Below are 18,259 nucleotides of genomic sequence, written 5' to 3'. Positions count from 1 at the left end.
CCCTCTTCTCTCTGCTCAATAGACTGGGCATGAAATTCAACCCCCCTCACCTTGGTTTGATGTCTGCCAAGCATTGGCCTCATGCTTAAGGTCCTTAGTAGGGACTCTGGACACCTGGGTTCAATTCCTGACTCTATTGCCTCACCATGTGACCTTGGACAAGTGACTTCATCGCTGTGTGCCTCAGTTTCCCTTGTTTAGACTGTGTGCTCTAAGGGGTAGGGCTTGTTTCATTGTGTCTGGGCAGCACCCAGCTGAACGGGGCCCTGTAAATGCACATAATTGCAGCTGGAAAGCACGGAGGATTGTTATCAATCAGCCTGGAATTCAGCTTCTCGTGCTGCTACGGCCAAGCTGCCGCCGCTGAAGGGGAATTGCTGGGAGCGATGCAGGGCCTATGACACACGGCTAAGCCGAGCCAGCAGAGGGCAGTGGCGTTACCTGTGTTAGCCAGCTTGTTACAGTATTAAGTCTTCAAGCCAGAGGGGTTCACCTCATTGGTCCCACATTGGAGGGGGCCGGGGGGGGGGTTCCTCTCAAGGCCCATAGCCCTGCATAGTCCAAGCAATTGCTCAGTTCAGGTCCCAACCCCTCCCTTCATCTGTCAGGTTCGCACCCAGGGCGTTGAATCCCGAGGGCTGGGCTGCACCCGATGGGCCTTTCCTACCCCTGCCAAGACTGAGCGCAACTCCCACCCCCCCAGCGTGGGGGGCTGCAGGGCCAATTCCCGCCCCACACACACGCCCTAGTCTGTGCTGCCCACTCCATCGAACCGACCAAGTCAGGCGCAGGGCTGGAGCAGGGCACAGAGCTGACGTGTCTGGCATGCACAGGAGCAGCCAGAGGCTACATGCTGCTCACAGAGACCTGCCCAGCTGCGCAGCCCCCGGTGCTCCGAGGGCACGGCAGGCATTGCTAGGGGGAGGCTGGGCGCAGTGCGGTGCAGAGGCAGCTCTGGGCTGGGGCCCCTGGGCTGCGGAAGCAGAGCCCTGCCCCGCCCCTGTGCGCTGCACTGGAAGGCTGCAGCATTTCACTTTACTCTGCACCTCGCCCGAGAGGAAGGATGTTCTTGTGGTCGTGGCGTAGCAGCCAGAAGGGCTGGAGCCCTGCTCCTCGCTCTGCCACTGTCTGAGTCTGGGCAAGCTGCAGCCGTGCTCACAGGGCCTTGGGCAGCGGGCCTGGGTTCCAGGAGCAAGCATGGGGAATTGGGCGGCAGGACTCCTGGGTCCTACATCCAAGTCTGACTGCCGTGCTGTGTGACCGTAGCCCAGTCGCTCTGTGCCTCAGTTTCCCCATCTGTAAAATGGGACTCAGGCTCCCTTCCTCCCAGGCTGTTGACGTGAGGCACAATTCCTTAGCCTCCGTAAGGAGCTGTAATAAGGCAGCCCCACCTGGGGCATGACGAATTTCCCTCAGTCCACTATAAAGCAAACCCAGTCTCTCTTGCTGGCCCATTCAATGGTCAGGAGCACCCAGCTGGTAACCAGGCTGCCCAGTGTCACAGTGACCCATCATTTCCCAGTCTGCCCTACAGTGACTTACCCCTGAGCACTCGGGTTCCAGGCTGTCGCTCGCCCCACCGGCTGAGTCTTCTACTCACAATGCAGCCCACCGACAGCCCCCCGGCACTGGCTCTCCAGGCCGGCTGCCAGCCACCCCTACTCCTGCGGTGAGCTTGCCGCTTTCTGCAGCTTCCCTGGTAGCCTCTGACCACCAGGCGGGAGGCAGCGGGTCACAGGGGCTCCTGACCCTGCCCTGCCATGAAGGGCCCAGTCACCATGTGACAGCCCCTTTGAGGTCCCGACAGGAAAGTCGCTGCTTTGTTTGTGGCAATGAGAGACAGGGAGCGAAGGTTAAAAAAAATGTGTACAAGTAAAAAAAAATGCCATACAACTGCATGGTGTGCAGCTCCGAGCTCGAGCGGGGCTCGAGAGTGGGGAGAAAGCTGGCCTGTGGAGGAGGGAACCTGCGGGGGGCCTGATACCAGGGTGACGGGCTGCTGACAATTAGAGGGGCAGAGTCTGGGTCTGTCACAGGCTCTGGGAGGAGGGGGCTGGGAGCAGGAGCTGGCTCCAGGCACCAGCTCTCAAAGCTGGTGCTCGGGGCGGCAATTAGAATGGGGCGGCAGTCCGTGTCCCACGGCGACTGCTTGGGGGGCCAGGGGGAACTTGCTAGAGCCGCCCCTGGCTGGGAGTCAGGACTCCTGAGTTCTATCCCCAGCTCCAGGAGAGGAGTAGCGTGCGTAGTGGTTAGAGCAGAGGGGGCTGGGAGTCCGGAGAGGAACTCTGTCTCCATGGGCCATTCGGTCTTTGGCGTGTCTGCTAAGGCAGCCTGTCGGGAAGGTTGTCTAGGAGGGACGCAGTATACCAGCAAACTCAGTCCACCAGGCAGGGGCAATTCGGTCGCTGCAGAATTAAGGCTGGATCAGAGCCTGCACCACTAACAGGGGAAAATCTCTGTGTCCCATTCCCTGCCCCAAAGAGCGCCCCAACCTGAGCTTGCAGCCGGCGCCCCCTACAGGGGAAAGAGCCCATGTCCCAGTCTTTGGCCCCTCGAGCCAGGCACTCCTGGCTGGGTCCCCCCAGTGCCTAGGGCAGTGCTGTGCGGTGCTGGTGGTTCTCGCCCAGCCGCATCCCTCAGGCCAGTCCCAGCACCTCCTCCGGGGTGGGCATGAAATGTTTCTCGTAGCCAGAAATGACCGGGGCTTTGTCTCCCCACGTCTCCTCCAGGGTGGGGCTGCTTGGCACCAGCTCCTCTGTCCTGGGCTTGCTCCCGGTCCAGTCGTCAGCCCCCCCGCTGTGGGGCAGGGCAGGCAGAGGAGACTCCAGCTGGGGCAGAGTTGAGTAGCCCTGGTTCACGTTCTCCGCTGGTTCCCCGATATCAAGCTCGGTGATGGGGGTCTCCTCCGCGTCCAGGTTCCGCACCAAAGGCCCCCTGTAGCTGTGGGGATCCTGGAGGAAACAGATCATGAGAGCAGCCATCTCACTCCCTAGCGACAAGGAGCTCCCTGCCAGAGCTGGGCATGGAACCCAGGAGTCCTGATTCCCTGACCCCCCCCCCCGCTCTAACCACTAGACCCCACTCCCCTCCCATAGCTGTGGCTAGAACCCAGGAGTCCTGACTCCCAGCCTGGCCCCCCCACTCTAACCACTAGACCCCACTCCCAAACCCCTGATTGTCCAGGCCTGGCTCATCTGATCTGCCTCCCTTGGCCCTACTGCAGAGGACAAGGGTGGGTCACGCATCCTAGCCTGGGCCCCCCATCTCACCCTGTTCACCTCATGCAGCATAATCCTGCTGTGGGTGGCATCCGGGACCTTCTCCCAGCACCAGCTGGGCAGCACCTTGTGACACAGGTCCAGCAGCCTGTGAGTGAGAGAGAGGAAGGGTTTTTTTAACACCTGGGGTGAGGGGTAGGGAGACTGCCTGGCTGTGGAGGGCCAGCCCCCTTGAGGTGTTATGCAAATCATGGCACGCCTTGAGCTGCAGACTTGATAAATATGCAACACCTCATTTGCATAAATGAGATCCACATTGTGCCTCATTTGCATAAATTAGATCAATGCGTTACCTTGTTTGCATAAATTAGACCCACCAGAGATGCCTTCCCCCATCACTCTCTCAGGCACCCCGTTTAAATTTATTCCCTCCGCTGTCTCACCCTCTAACTAGCTCCCTCATCCCCCCACCACCACCACCAGACTGGGAGCTTTGGCCTCTAGGACACTAGTTTGGAGCCAGTGTCGCCCAACGGCCGTTGGGTGAAACGAGTTTGGTGGCTCTCAGCCCACGGTTCCGTGGCTCTGACTCGTCCGATCCCAGGGACTCAGATACTACAGAACAGAGAGGGTTAAGGAAGACCCCAGCCCCCCCTGGTGCTGGGAGTGTGTCCTTCCACCGCTGGGGGACGGGAGTGGGTTGTGGGTACTCGGGATTGAACCCAGAGCCACTAGATCTAAAAGCTGGAGGGCGCCTATAGCTGAACCGGCTCTGCTAGCTAATGCTAGAGCAGGAGTATCCACCTCTCTGGGTGCAGGGCTGAGCCAATCCTGGGGTGTTCGGCTCTCTGGCAATTCCAAAAAACCCCCCGAAAACCAGACCTGAGGTTTTTTCAACAGTGTCAGCGAATGGCAAAGGCCAGACCCCACCACTGTGGGTGGGAAAGCCTCATTCGGGGCGAATCGACACCTTGCGCTCGCCTTTCACGCGTCCTGGGAACGTTTCTCTGTTTGCGAAAACCAACGCGGCAGGACGTTTCCAAACCCAAAGTTGCTTGGAGCCGGGACAATATGGAACTATTTCGACAAGGAATTTGGGGGGTGGGGGTTGCTTTTCCGATGCGCAACTTGGCAACCAGACCCGGATTTGCCCAACTTGCTGACTCTCCGTTTTTCACCAAAAATGTTTCCGCTGAAAGATGTTGCCTGGCTCTGTCTGTGTGTCCCAGCCACCACTGAGCACGACACGGCGAGGGCTCCCTACGGCTTAAAAGCCCCGTCCAGGATGACCTAGGACCCTGCATGGGGGCCCGCTCCCCACCCCCACCGACTGCCTGGCATTCTTACTGCACATGCAGGACAGCTCCCAGGACACAGGCCAGGAAGAGGAGGAATCCCACCGCCAGGAGGGAAGCCAGGACAGCCTCCCAGCGGGAATCTGCAGGGAGAGGGAGCAGGGTTGGGAGAAAGCCTGAGTGCCTCTGTCCCTGAATCCCAACATGCCCCCCCAGCTGGAGGGGAGAGCCCCACGCGGCCCAGAGAGGGCAGGGCCCACCCAGACCTAACGCGGCACCACTCTGCAACAGGATCTATGCCACGCACACCCGCACCCTCCCCCGGCCACGTTACAGGGGCATAGAGTGAGAGGAAGGCCCAGCAGGGCAGGACAAGGCTTCTGTAACCTCCTGGATCCCTTCCTCTGACAATCCCAAAGCGTTAAGCAAATAGCTAGGTATGGAGGGGGGCGGTTGCACTGAAAGGCAGCCACCTCTGGGGTGGAACACAGCACCAGTGCATGGGGATTGCTCTGCCAGCACTGAGATGCAGCCATCTCTGGGGTGGGGCATGGCAGCTGTTTACACAGGGATCCCTCGCCCGGTGCTGAGATGCACCTGCCTTTGGGGTGAGGCGTGGCAGGTGAGGAACAGCTACACAGCTTGCTGTACACGGGAGGTGAAGGAGAATCCCGCATCTGGTTGCAACTGCATGGGAGGCTGAACTGAAACTGGGACACCATAGCTGATCCCCTGAGTCTTGGGGGGAAAGCGCCCCCTGCTGAGCCCACATCCTGCAGCACAGCACCCCCTCGTCCCACGGTGGGGGGAAAGCACCCCGCTCCTTGCAGTTCTAGGGGCTCCCATCCCAGCTCCGCCCCACCGGACCCTGCTGAGCCCACAAGCCCCCAGCGGCTGGCAGCCCCCACCTGGGGTGTGGAAGAGGTGGATGGAGCTGGCGTTTCCTTCCCCAGCCGAGGTGGAGCCCGTCATCCAGAGCTGGTAGGAGGTGCCAGGCTCCAGGCCTGAGAGGTTGTAGCTTGTCTCTGTAGCAGCGACTGCACAAGGGACGAGAGATGCGTGAGCTGGGAGGCCTGAGGTCTCCGTATTCCCATTGCTCCCAGCCCCGCCCCTCCCGGGTCAGACAGCAGGAGAAGGGACAGCTTCCCTTCCTGTCCAAGGCTAGTGCCCCTCCTCCACTCCCAAGCCTCGGCTCCTGTCTCCACTAGCACCCCCTCTAGTGGCCAGCCTACATAGAGGATAAAAGTCTCACTACCGCTGCTAGCAGAGGGAGCGACTCCTTTAGCTCGGAGACCCCCAGGTCCAACTCCAGCTGCTGCCCCACCTGAGATATCAGCTCAGCTCCCACCAGAGGCCCATGCTGCTGGGGTGATGCCTGTTCCCACAGCACCCCGGATCCCTGGGGAGGGCCCCATGCCCCACGGGGCGGCACTTACTGGGCTGGTAGGTCTGTGGGCTCCCCGTGGGCGCGGCGAGGTAGAGGGTGTAGTGGGTGATGTGTCCGTTGCGCTGTGCCAGGGGGATCGCCTCCCAGGAGATGACAGACGCCTCCTTGGAGATGCTACGATCCTGCAGGCCCTGGGGCCCTGCCGACGGCACTGGGGAGAGCGAAGAGGGGATGGGCTGTGAGTGAAGCCAGCAGTACCCATCCCACCTTCCTTAGCTCCCAGCGTGGACCCATCGGGGTGGGACGGGGGCTGCGCACCTACCTCCTTCCTGGGTGTAGGCTCGGACAGGGGCCGATGCACCAAAGCCCCCGGGGTACAGCCCGTACACGCGGATCTGATACGGCACCCGTGGCCTGAAGTCACCTGGGGCAGGGGAGCGAAGGGAGACAGGGTCAGTTCCCAGGGGGAGCTGCCAATCTGAGCGGTCGCTGCCGAGTCCTGGCTTAGAAGCACAAAGTAGAAATTCCCAGCCCTTCTCGGGCACCTCACAACCAAGCCCCACAGCCCCAGCCTCCCCTCCCCGTCCTCGGTGCAGCTGGACTCCGAGGCGCATCTTACAAATGGGGAAACTGAGGCACCCAGCTATTTTGTGTAAGGGCCCAGGATAGAGCCCAGGCGTTATGACTCTCAGCCCCCCCCCCGCTCTAACCACTAGACCCCACTCCCCATTTCCAGAGCTGGGACTAGACCCCAGGAGCCTTGACTCCTGTCCTATCCCTCCTTTAACCCACTAGACCCCACTCCCCACCCACAGCCAAAGATAGAACCCAGGAGTCCTGACTCCCAGCCCCCCCACTCTAACCACTAGTCCTCACTCACACGTGCAAAGGGCCTGACCGTTGCTCAGGCTCTGAGTTTTCCCAGCAGAGTGTCAGGCGTGGGACAGGGTGAAGCAGCCCCCTGGCCCCATGCTGTGGCATGCAGGGGCCTCCGTGGCCAGGCTCCCCCCATACCTGTCAGCAGGGCACTGTGAACGCCCGCTGCCCTGCGCACCCAGCCCAGGGATGCCGCCTTTGAGCTGCTGCACTCCTTGGCCCACTCCACCAGGTACTCCGTGGGCTCCCCTTCCAGTGGGTCCTTGCTGGGCTCCCAGGTAACGCGGAGATCCTGCCCATGCATGGCCACAGCCTGGACCCCTGCCGGGGCAGGTAGATCTGGGAGAATCCACAGGATCCATCACTGGGCGCAGCTCCCCCTAGGGTAGTCGTTCTCTGGGTCCCCCCTGCACCAGCTTAGGGATGCTGCAGGAATGGGACTCGGGGCCTTTCCCTTCTAGGGGGCACTGGCCCTGATTCAACCCAGGGTGGGGGGACTGGCTGGCTCGGGGGGGGGGGGCAGGGAATGGGGCTCTGGGTCTTTCCCCTCTAGGGAGCACTGGCCCTGATTCAACCCAGGGTGGGGGGACTGGCTGGCTCGGGGGGGGGGGCGGGGGCAGGGAATGGGGCTCCGGGCCTTTCCCCTCTAGGGGGCGCCAGCTCCCATCTTACTCCATGGCAGGGAAGGGGCCAGCTCAGGGAGGGCAGGGAATGGAACTTGGGGCCTTTCCCCTCTAGGGGGCGCCATCCCGGATCCAGCCCAGCGTGGGGGGACTGGCTGGCTTGGGGGGGCGGGGGGGGCAGGGAATCGGGCACAGGGTCTTTCCCCTCTAGGGAAAGCTCCCATCTTACCCCATGGCAGGGAAGGGGCCAGCTCAGGGAGGGCAGGGAATGGAACTTGGGGCCTTTCCCCTCTAGGGGGCGCCATCCCGGATCCAGCCCAGCGTGGGGGGACTGGCTGGCTTGGGGGGGGGGGCAAGGAATGGGGGCTTTCCCCTCTAGGGAGCGCCGGCTCCCATCTGGCCCCAGGGTGTGGGACTGGCTGGCTCGGTGCAAGGGGAGCAGGGAATGGGGCACGGGGCCTTTCCCCTCTAGGGGATTCCAGCTCCCATCTGATTCTGCGGCAGGGGAGAGTCTGGCTCGGTGGTTAGGGAATGGGACACGGGCCCAGTGCGGTCAGCCCCCCACGGGGTCGTACCCTGCCGCTCCAAGCTGAGGTTGGCAGGCTGCGTCCGCCCGACGTGGTTGTTTGCCGAGATCCAGACGTGGGTGGTTCTGGCGGGGAGGCTCGCGTTGCAGCAGGGGGACTCCAGGGGGCTCTCGGCACCGTCGCTGCCCGTCCGAAAGGCCAGGCTGTAGCTGCGAATGACTCCCCTGGCTGCTTCGGAATTGAGCGGCTGGTAGGGAATCCAGCGAAGGGTTAACGCAAATGGATGAGTATCCCATCCCCTCCCCCTGCCCCACCCCGCCCTCCAGATGGGGCCACCCCTTGTGCTTGACATCGCTAGGGCCCCCGTTGCCTGGGAATAACCTGGGCCACCCCTGCAATGCAACCACCTCTGGGGTGGAACGTGGCCGCTGCTTAGCAGCTGCGTGGACACACTGCTCATCAGTTTAGGACAGGAAGTGGAGGCTACGGGCGTGTCCAGGAGGGAAAGCCAATCAGAATTTGGCCAGGGCACCGGGGGGCACACCCCTAGTCATGTGACAGCGGAGCTTATCCAATCGGCTGGGACCTCCAGCACCGATGGGAAGACTCCTGCTGTACTGTACCCCTTTGTTTCCTGGTTTGCAGTGATCTAAGCACGGGGGCCTCTCAGGGGGGTAGCGCCGGGGAACCTCAACCCTGCAATGATGGGCCCAGGTGGGTCTCACCTTCCACAGCAGCAGCAGGCTGGGCTCTCCGGACTCAGCAGGGCTGGCCACTTGCCACACGTCCACCAGGCCCAGCGGGGCTAAGGGCAACAGAGAGGGGCCGTGGCATCAGAGAAGAAACTGGGGTCGCTCCAGGGCAGGGAGGGTGTACAGGGCACACAGCAGCTCTCCGGAGCCAGGAAAGCACTGGGCCCCTTTCCCAAGAGGGGTGTTCCCCTGACTGCCCGGGGCAGGACAGGCCTCTGCATTTAGCATTGCAGGGAGACCTTTTCCAGGGCTGGGAATAGAACCCAGGAATCCTGGCACCCAGTTTTTTCATCTTCTCCCCTATTACTAGACCCCACTCCCCTCCCAGAGTTGGGAACCGAACCCCAGAGTCCTGACTTCCAGCCCCCTGACCCCCCCCTTCCACCCCAGAGCTGGGAATAGAACCCAGGAGTCCTGACTGTTGCCGCCTTAACTGACTACACCACATGTGACCCTCCCCGGCAAGGCAGGTGTTTTGCTCTGGCTAGCTCAGGCCCATGCGTACCAGCCTCGGGAGTCTGGAAGGTCTGGGACGGGCTCCAGTCGCTCCAGAAGCCCTTCCCGTCCTCAGGGATGCAGCGGGCCTGCACCTCGTAGGCCGTGAAAGGCTCCAGGCTGGAGAACTCGTAGTGGTTGGGCTCAACATCCCCCTCATGAACCTGCCAGGGAGAACGGCACAGAGAGAGATGGAGCCGCAGGGCTCTGGGGACCCATCTCGCAGGAGGGAGGGCTGGGAGGGGAGCGGGGTCCAGTGGTTAGAGCAGAGGGGATGGGAGTCAGGACTGCTGGGTTCTGTCCCCAGCTCTGGAAGCGGAGCAGGGTCTAATGCTCCATTGGTAGACCCCTGAGCCGTTCAGCCCAGATGATTAAGACACGGTGACCTTTGGCCTGTATGCCGGCTCCACCCTAGCCAGCAAGGCCCCGGTGTAGGAGGAATTCTGTGGTGGCCAGGTCATCCCAATTTAAGGAGTAGATGGGCCTGAGCGTAACTAGGAATCAGCATCTTTCATTCTACAACTGCCCCCAGTCAGCAGAAGGTGTAACAGGCCCTGCTATTTGTTATGAGCAGGATTTGAACCCAGGACTCTGTAGCACCAGAATGCAGTCCTCCATTACTTGAGCTGAAGGAGGAGCTCTATTATCTAGCAGCAGTAGTAGGCTGCTATCCCAGAGGAAGCCCTGTCTTTCAACCCCCCCCTCCCCGCCCCAAGCACATTTTGCAATCCTGTCATGCAGACTCACCCTGGTCCAGTTGGCGGTCCCAGATACCCGGTAGCGAAGGTGGCAGGCCAGATCCCGGGAGAAATGCTCAGGCCACTGGGGGTTTGTCCAGCTCATGGTGACCACAGGGGTCACGTCCTCTAGGCTCAGTACAGGGGGATCCGGCTTCACTGGAACCAACACAGTGGATGAAGGGAAAGTAGGAGCCAAAAGTCCTGGCTCCCAGGCCTAACCACTGAACCCCACTCCCCTCCCACAACTGGGATAGAACCCAGGAGTCCTGGCTCCCAGCCTCACCCACACCCAATCTAATCACTGTACCCAGGCTTTCTATGAAACAGCTGGCCCAGTTCTAGAGGATTTTAAGTGGAAAGCCTCGAGATGAAATCCACACAAATTCCCAATGGGGCCCAATAGCGTAGCCCCCATCTCCCAATCCCCCACCCCCACCATTCACTCCTAGGGCAGGTGAGGAGCTGGGCTGCTGCCTGGCGCTGGGTCACCTATTTCGTGCAGGGTCAGAGTTAGCCTTGGTGTGATCTGGGTCCCGTCACCAGCCTCCACCCAGACGGCATAGTTCTCATTGCGTGTCAGGTTGCTTCTTCCAATCACCACCCAGCTCTGTCCGGCGGGGGCCTGGGAACTCTGCGTCTGGTTGCGTTTGCTGGCGGATGAACCCAGGGAAGAAACTGATGAGTCGGAGCATACGACAGGGCAGAGCTAGGAATACAACCCAGGAATCCTGGTTCCCAGACCTCCCACTGCTCTCACCTCTAGACCCCATACCCCTCCCAAAGCCGGGAATAGAACCCAGGAGTCCCGGCTCCCAGCTCATGCTCTAGCCCAGGCACGGGTGCCAAAGGAGGCCTGCAAGCTGATGTTCAATGGCACTCACACTGCCCGGGTCCTGGCCACCGCTCTGGGGGGCTCTGCATTTTAGTGTAATTTTAAAAGAATCTTCTTAAACATTTTAAAAACCTTATTTACTTTACACACAACAATAGTGTAGTTATAGATTATAGACTTATAGAAAGAGACCTTCTAAAAACGTTAAAATGTATGAGTGGCACGCGAAACCTTAAATTAGAGTGAATGAACGAAGACTCGGCACACCACTTCTGAAAGGCTGCCGACCCCTGCTCTAGCCACTGCACTCCCCTCCCCTCCCAGAGCTGGGGAGCTGTTCTGGGCACCTGAGCAGTGGGTGGGATCCTGGGCTCCCTCCCCCAGGCAGGGGGTTATACTCACAACTTCAGGCTCTGGTAGTGGAGGGTGTAGGTGGTGATAGCCTCAGAGCCGGACCTGCTGGGCCATGTGCAATTCATGCCCCCTCTGGGGCCCATCTGGTAACACTCCAGCCCTGTGGGTTCCTCTGGGTCACCTGCACCCAAGCACATATCAACCTGCAGCTGTCTGGGGAGGCCGGGGGCTTGGACGCTTCTACCCAGCCTGAGCGTGACTGGCCCCAGGGGTCCTGGGCCTAAGTGCTGGATCACACCCAGCAGCTTGCCACCTAGACCCTTCTCCTCCCACACCCAGAGTCAGGAATAGAACCCAGGAGTCCTGACTCCCACTAACTCCTGCTCTCCCCCCAGAGCTGGGAATAGAACCCAGGAGTCCTGACTCCCAGTGCGCCCCCTGCTCTACTCCACTAACTCCTGCTCTCCCCCCAGAGCTGGGAATAGAACCCAGGAGTCCTGACTCCCAGTGCCCCCCTTCTCTAATCCACTAACTCCTGCTCTCCCCCCAGAGCTGGGAATAGAACCCAGGAGTCCTGACTCCCAGTGCCCCCCTGCTGTAATCCACTAACTCCCGCTTTCCCCCCTGAGCTGGGAATAGAACCCAGGAGTCCTGACTCCCAGTGCCCCCCTGCTCTACTCCACTAACTCCCGCTCTCCCCCCAGAGCTGGGAATAGAACCCAGGAGTCCTGACTCCCAGTGCCCCCCTGCTGTAATCCACTAACTCCCGCTTTCCCCCCAGAGCTGGGAATAGAACCCAGGAGTCCTGAGCCCCTCTCCTGAGCACGGACTTGCAGAGGGCTGTGCTGTCACTCGGTCTCCATTAAGATGCCCCATCCCCTGCCTTAACCTAGCTCAGTGCTTCCTGTTGAGTGCAGCAGGTCTAGGGCTCGCGGGGTGAGGGGCCCGGGGGGAGGGGCTGACGGAGCCTTCCTCTGTCTGTCTGTCTGCAGCAGCCGCATCTCCGTGCCCGAAGCCTCTGTCAACATCTCCCCCAGCACACGTGCCACCATGTCAAACAGTTATAAACCGCAGGGCGCTAGCAATCCGAGTGTCGGTGGCCGGGGGGGGGAGGGGAGAGGGTGTCTGCCCGTGGGGGTAACCTAGATCCTCTTTCACTGGGTTTCCATCCGCTCATGCTGGGCAGAGCCAGGCCTGCTGGATGGGAAAGTCAGGGTGCCGCAGGGAGTGGGAGGGGGGGCTCGCCAGGGGGCTCTCTCCCCTCCAACGGTGATGACCTGGGTGTGGTGCCTGGGGTCCTGTGCTGTAGAGAGCAGGGGGGGCTCACTCCCTTCAGTCAGTGCTGAGCCCAACATGGGACAAGGAGGGGGGTCTGTGCTGCAGGGAGCCGGGGTGGGGCTGTTGTGGTCCACTGGGGGGCAGTTGCAGCCTGGTGGGTACGGGGCCGGGGACTGAGCCTCAGACAGAGCAGGGGTCTGATTCTGACGGCACCCCGACTGGCTTTCCATCCATGCGTGGCAATAGACTCTTTAGGAGTCACTCCTGATTTACCCCAGTGTAAATGAAATCGGAACCAGGACTTGGGTGTCCTGGGAAATTGAAATTGAGCTCTCACCTTCCTGAAACCCAAAGGTCTTCAGTGCCAGCAGCAGGAGCCACGCTCCCCTCCATCTCTTCCTCATGGTGCCAGCCCCGCATGGGAAGCAGAGATAGCTGGTCAGCAACCTGGCAAGCAAGGAGCAAGGGTGTGTATGCTGGTAACCACCATAGTGCAGCAGATCTGGGCCCCTCTGGTTTTGCCGGGAGTCACTGGGAGGTCTCAGAAATGCAGACTGGGAGCTCCCTCCGCCTCTAATTTACAATGTCCCCATCTGTAAAAGAGGGCTGGTGATCCTATGTGAAGTGCTTGGAGAGCTCCTGAGTCATAGATCACAAGGCCAGAAGGGACTGTTGTGGTCATCTGGTCTGGCCTCCTGGCTAACACAGGCCAGAGAATGTGCCCCACAATAATTCCTAGAGCAGAGCCTTTAGAAACACATCCAGTCCTGACTGTAAACTTGTCCACGATGGAGAAGCCACCACGACTCTGGGTAAGTTGTTCCAGTGATCAATCCCCCTCGCTGTTAAAAAAAAACAACGCCTTACTGCCAGCCTGAATTGGTCTAGCTTCAACATCATTGGCTCTTGTTAGACCTTGGGCTGCTAGATAGAAGAGCCTGTTATCAAAAATTTATAGGTGTTTACAGATTGGGATCAAGTCACCCCTTAACCTTCTCTTTGTTGAGCTGAATAGATTGAGCTCCCTGAGTCTCTCACTACCAGGCAAGTTTTCTAACCCTTCAATCATTCTCGTGGCTCTTCTCTGACCCCTCTCTGATTTATCAACATCCTTCTTGAATCCAGATTCCTGTTTATACATCCCTGGATCCCACTAGCCCTTTTGGCCCCAGCTTTGCGCTGGGAGCTTCTGTCCAGCTGGTTTTCTGCCATGACCCCCAAATCTTTCCAGAGTCCCAGCTTCTCAGGAGAGAGTCCCCATCCTGTAAGCACGGCCGACATTCTCTGTTTTGAAATGTAACAGCTACATTGGGCCATTTCAAAATGCAGATTGCTTGCTTCCTCAGTTTACCAACCAATCCAGACTGCCCTGAACCAGTGACCCCATCCTCTCTGTTATTTACCATTCCCCCAATTTCTGTGCGGCGGTCAAACTTTATCACGGATGGTTTTGTTTTCTTTTCTTCCATATCGTTAATAACAATGTTAAGTAGCATAGCAGGGCCAAGAGCAGATCCCGGCTGGACTCCACTAGAAACAGACCTGCTTGATGCTGAGTCTCCACTTACACTTTGAGAACTATCACGTAACCCGATTTTCATCCATTAATGTGTGCCATGTTAATTGGGATGAAGAGCACTAGATAAAAGCTGGGAATTATTAGTCATTGTTATTGTTTAATTGCAGGGTTTAACCCAGATAGTTTTGCTCCTAACCGCTCCTCGGGCATTTGAGTTAAATAGGCACCAATGAAATAAACAAATCAGTGTTTTCCCCACTCAGTTCATAAGCATCTCAGGGGGCAAAAGCTTCCCTGTTATCCATAGAGTCTTCTCACAGGAAGGTGGGGAAGGAAATACCAGAGGAGACAAAGCATCCTAAAACTGCCACCAACAACTAAAGGAAATGAATAAAAATCGAGCCCACAAACTACACCCCAGGCATTAATTTGACCCCCAAAAAGGGGAAGGGCCGGAAAGACACCATGAAATCCGCTCAGGCCATGCTATTGCCGTGGGTTTAACACAGGAGGTGCCCAGAGTCCACAGTGACGGGTGGCAGGAGAAAGCTCTAACACTGAGGTGAGATCTAAATGTCTAGATCTAGATCTAGAGAAAGCGGGGAGACTGATGGGAAACCAGCGATGTGGTGATGCACTGGAGCTCCGACTTGCACCTCTTCATGGCCTCAGTTCGCTCTCATGCGCAGACAGCACATAGGAAAGGCCGGACTGGATCAGCACCAAGGTCCATCTAGCCCACCCAGCAGTGCCTGGCACCTGCTGTCCCAGAACCCCACAGGGCGGGGATCACCAGCCCATAGGAAAGGTCCTTCCTGACCCCTAATCGGCTCCAGCCCCAAAGCTAGAAGGTTGTAAATTTCTTGGGCAAAATGCCTATTGGCTCCTCTAGGGCCAGGATTTCCCTCTCGGATGCTCTCCTTACCCATACAAATGTCCAAGCTGATGGTTTGGAATCCTGCTAAGCTTTTGGATCAGTCTGGTCTCGTAGCAAAAACTAACCTTGACTTCAATTGTCATTGTCTTTATTACCCCGATTTCCAGCCTGCCCCCCCGCCCCGATCTAGCCACTAGATCCCACTCCCCTCCTTGAGCCAGGGGTAAAATGCAGAAATTCTGACTCTCAGTCTGCTGCGCCTCGAACCACTAATTCCATCTCCCCTCCGAGATCTGGGAATAGGACCGGACAGCTGACTTCCAGCCCTCCCTGCTTGCTCTAACCACTAGATCCCACTCCCCCCCCTTGTTCCATGGATAGAACCCAGTAATTCTGACTCACAGAGCTGGGAATAGAACCCAGGAGACCTGATTCCCAGCAGCCCCGCCCCAAACCAGTAAACATGACTCCCCTTCTCATGCCAGGGGTAAAACCCTAGCATCTTGGCTCCCAGCCACTGCTCCTCTAACCATGAGCCCAAACTCCCCTCCCAGAGCTGGGAATTCAACCCAGGAGTCCTGACTCTTGGACTCAGTAGAGCTTGTGTCAAGCGCTTCTTTGTGCTTCTCCCCTGCTCACCTCCTCTCCACCCACTCCATAGCACGACCTGAACAAATGAACATCCAGAGATCTTCCGCGGACCACCCTTTGAGACTCCCCTTTCACTGCAGCCCTCCCTGCCCCCGCGGGGGGGGAGGAAATGCAGAGCCCCCCCCACATCTGGAACAGCTGGGCCCCATCACCTTAGCCCAGTAACACCCCCCCCTTCCATCCTTACCCGTCAGCCAACACTGTCCCACAATCCCCTCCACAAGGTACTTGGCAACCCCAGTCACATACTTGGCTTAAAGTTGGAGGCTGTGGCCGAGCGCCCCTGGTAAGAGGACAAAGGAACAGAGAAACAGCTGGGAAAGGAAGCGGTTGCAAAATCAGGCCACACGCCAGGGGCTCCCACGGTCCCCGCCGCCTGCCTCGGGGGCCGCCCAGCGCTCGCCCTGGGACAAAGCGGCCGGCGGCGAGTGAAGAGGAAAGAGCCTGAAGCAGGAAGCGCTGGGTTGCACACTCGCTGAGCAAGCTGTACAGGGGACGGACACACACACACACGCAGCCAGCTGCCGAGACACCGGAACAAGCCCCCCGTCAGAGTTTCCGAAAGTTTGCAGCCTCGCCCGGGTGGCTCTTCGGGGCGCACGTCCCCCCGAGCTAGCGCCGGAAGGCGGGGGCGCTGCTCGGTTGGTGTCTCTGCGGCGCGGGGGGCGCAGGCAGGGGGGAGAAGCCAAGCGCCGCCCAGCGCGCCGCGGAGCGGGGGATCCCCCAGGCTGTTGCTTTAACCATGTGCCGGTCAGAGCCAGGGCGAGAAGCCAGAACTCCCGGCTTCCGGGCGCCCCAGGAGCCTCGTGGAGAGTAAACGGGGGTAGACAGAGCTGACCCCCTGCCTGTCTGGGGCTGACGGAGTTTAGTTTACCCACTTCTTTTCTTTGCCACTAGACCATCGAGTCAGCCCTGCTCTAACCACCAGACCTCGCTCCCCACCCAGCAATAGGCATAACGCCCGGGAGTCCTGGTTTTCAGTTCTCTGCCGCTGCTCTAACCACTAGCTCACATTCCCCTCTCACAGCCAGGAACAGAGTCCACCAGTCCTGCTTCCTGTCCCCTCTTAATCTACAGCATACTCCTCTCCCAGCGCCCAGGGGTCCGGACCCACACGTCCCTTGCTCTAACCACAAGCCCATACTCTCTCCCACAGCAACATGGAGAACTGTTCACTCCAGAACTCGTTTCCTGTACCAAACACTGTCACGGGGTCCCTGGGCGATGCTCTGGAACTGCTCCCCATGAAGCCAGGCAGGACTCTGGGGCAGTCGCCTTCCTGTCTGCAGGACACACAGCTCACACAGTTTTCACCTTCCTGGGTCTGACCTCGGAGCATTCAGCATCCTCTGCCCCTCCCTGTGCTTCCCACAGCGAGTCTGCCCAGGCAGGGTCCTGGGGAAGCCAGAGGGTCCTGCCCCCCAACTCCGCAGTCAGACGGGACTCTCAGCCAGCCAGTAAAACAGAGGTTTATTAAACGACAGGGACATGGTCTAACACAGAGCTTGTAGGTGCAGGGAACAGGATCCCTCAGCTGGGTCCATTCTGGGGGGCAGTGAGCCAGACAACCACGTCTGCCCTTCACTCCATGTGCCCAGCCAGCCCCCAAACTGAAACTCCCTCCAGCCCCTCCTCTGGGCTTTGTCCCTTTCCCGGGCCAGGAGGTCACCGGATTCCTTTGTTCTCCAACCCTTTAGCTCTCACCTTGCAGGGGGGGAGGGCTCAGGCCATCAGTGGCCAGGAAACAGGGTGTCGGCCATTCTCTGTGTCCAGACCCCTGCACACACCTGCCCTCTAGGGCTCTGCAATGATCATACACCCTTACCCCACCACCCAGACACTCAAGGACTGTATAGGGGAAACTGAGGCACCCCCACACTATTCAAAGGAAACATTAAGAACAGTCCCACTTCGTCACAAACACTAAGTAACATTCTTTGTTCAGTGCCACACAATGTACTAACGTGCATTTAATAATATCCCTCATTAAGGAGATTCCAGTGCAAGGAGACGTGCAAGCAAAGGAAGAAAGTCAGGACTTCTGGGTTTTATCCCCAGCTCTGGGAGGGGAGTGGGGTCAAGTGGGTAGAGCAGGGGAGGGGGAGGGCTGGGAGTCATGACTTATGGTTTTTATTCCCAGCTCTGTTGGAGAGTGGGGTCTAGTGGTTAGAGCAGGGGGGGCCAGGCCCCAGCCCTCCTAGGTTCTATTCCCAGCACGGGGAGGGGATTGGGGTCTAGTGGTTAGCACTAAGCTAACTGACTCCACCAGCTGCAGAGTGACAGTTGACCAGCCCCACAGATTTGAAGGCTGACTATCCAGCCTGCAGCCCACCAGCCAGAGAATCAGAGCCATGGGGCTCTGCCCCTGGAGCTGTGTCGACTCCTCTTGAAAAGCCCTTTGCTAAACCTCTTTTGAAAGGGGTTTTTTGAACCCCTTTGAAAACCTCTTTTCTGTGAGCCCGTCCATGGTCACTTGGCTCCTGGGGGATTTAGGAGGTGTATCAGGCCTAGGCACCCCGTCATAGACCAGGACCCTGCTCTGTTAGGAGCTGGACAAACAGAGAACACATGCAGGGTTTTAAGAGTGTCCCTTGCTAGTGGTGTTTACCAGGCTTGCCCAACCGTTGCTGTTATGCATCGATCGCTGGGGACGGACTGGAAGCGGGGGTAAGAGGAGAATCATTCCTGGAATTCACCATAAAACATGACGCCACAGGGAAGTAAGGCAGAACCTGACGGGAATTCTCAGCCCAGGGGCTTTCCCAGGAAGGGCTATGGGGCATAGCTGCGGCTCCAGCTAGTCCACGCCCGGCTTCTCCCAGCAGCAGGCCCTAC

The 18,259-nt window shown here is 59.0% G+C and overlaps 1 protein-coding gene across 6 annotated transcripts; it reads right to left on the bottom strand.

Annotated features, from left to right (window-relative positions):
* Positions 1–1,853: 1,853 nt before the first annotated feature.
* Positions 1,854–16,012, bottom strand: IL27RA (interleukin 27 receptor subunit alpha). 6 transcript variants are annotated; one of them, XM_077838761.1, is made up of 15 exons: positions 15,612–16,012; positions 12,715–13,219; positions 11,148–11,280; positions 10,403–10,563; positions 9,921–10,069; positions 9,184–9,337; positions 8,652–8,731; positions 7,975–8,173; positions 6,915–7,115; positions 6,223–6,324; positions 5,950–6,111; positions 5,422–5,550; positions 4,566–4,656; positions 3,270–3,366; positions 1,854–2,951 (listed from the first exon to the last, which is right to left on the bottom strand). In XM_077838761.1, exons 2-15 carry the CDS (start codon positions 12,779–12,781, stop codon positions 2,637–2,639), a joined length of 2,040 nt encoding a protein of 679 aa, XP_077694887.1. In that variant the 5' UTR covers positions 12,782–13,219; positions 15,612–16,012; the 3' UTR covers positions 1,854–2,636. The 6 variants fall into 6 exon arrangements, with proteins under 6 accessions (XP_077694887.1, XP_077694890.1, XP_077694891.1 ...); XM_077838764.1 differs by having other exon boundaries at positions 12,715–12,824; XM_077838765.1 differs by having other exon boundaries at positions 12,715–12,824; positions 15,674–16,012.
* Positions 16,013–18,259: the final 2,247 nt, after the last annotated feature.

This window comes from Eretmochelys imbricata, chromosome 20 (assembly GCF_965152235.1).
Source record: "Eretmochelys imbricata isolate rEreImb1 chromosome 20, rEreImb1.hap1, whole genome shotgun sequence".
Taxonomy (NCBI): domain Eukaryota; kingdom Metazoa; phylum Chordata; order Testudines; family Cheloniidae; genus Eretmochelys; species Eretmochelys imbricata.
Note: the sequence above shows the minus strand (reverse complement) of the source record. Positions and strands in the feature narration are given on the sequence as shown.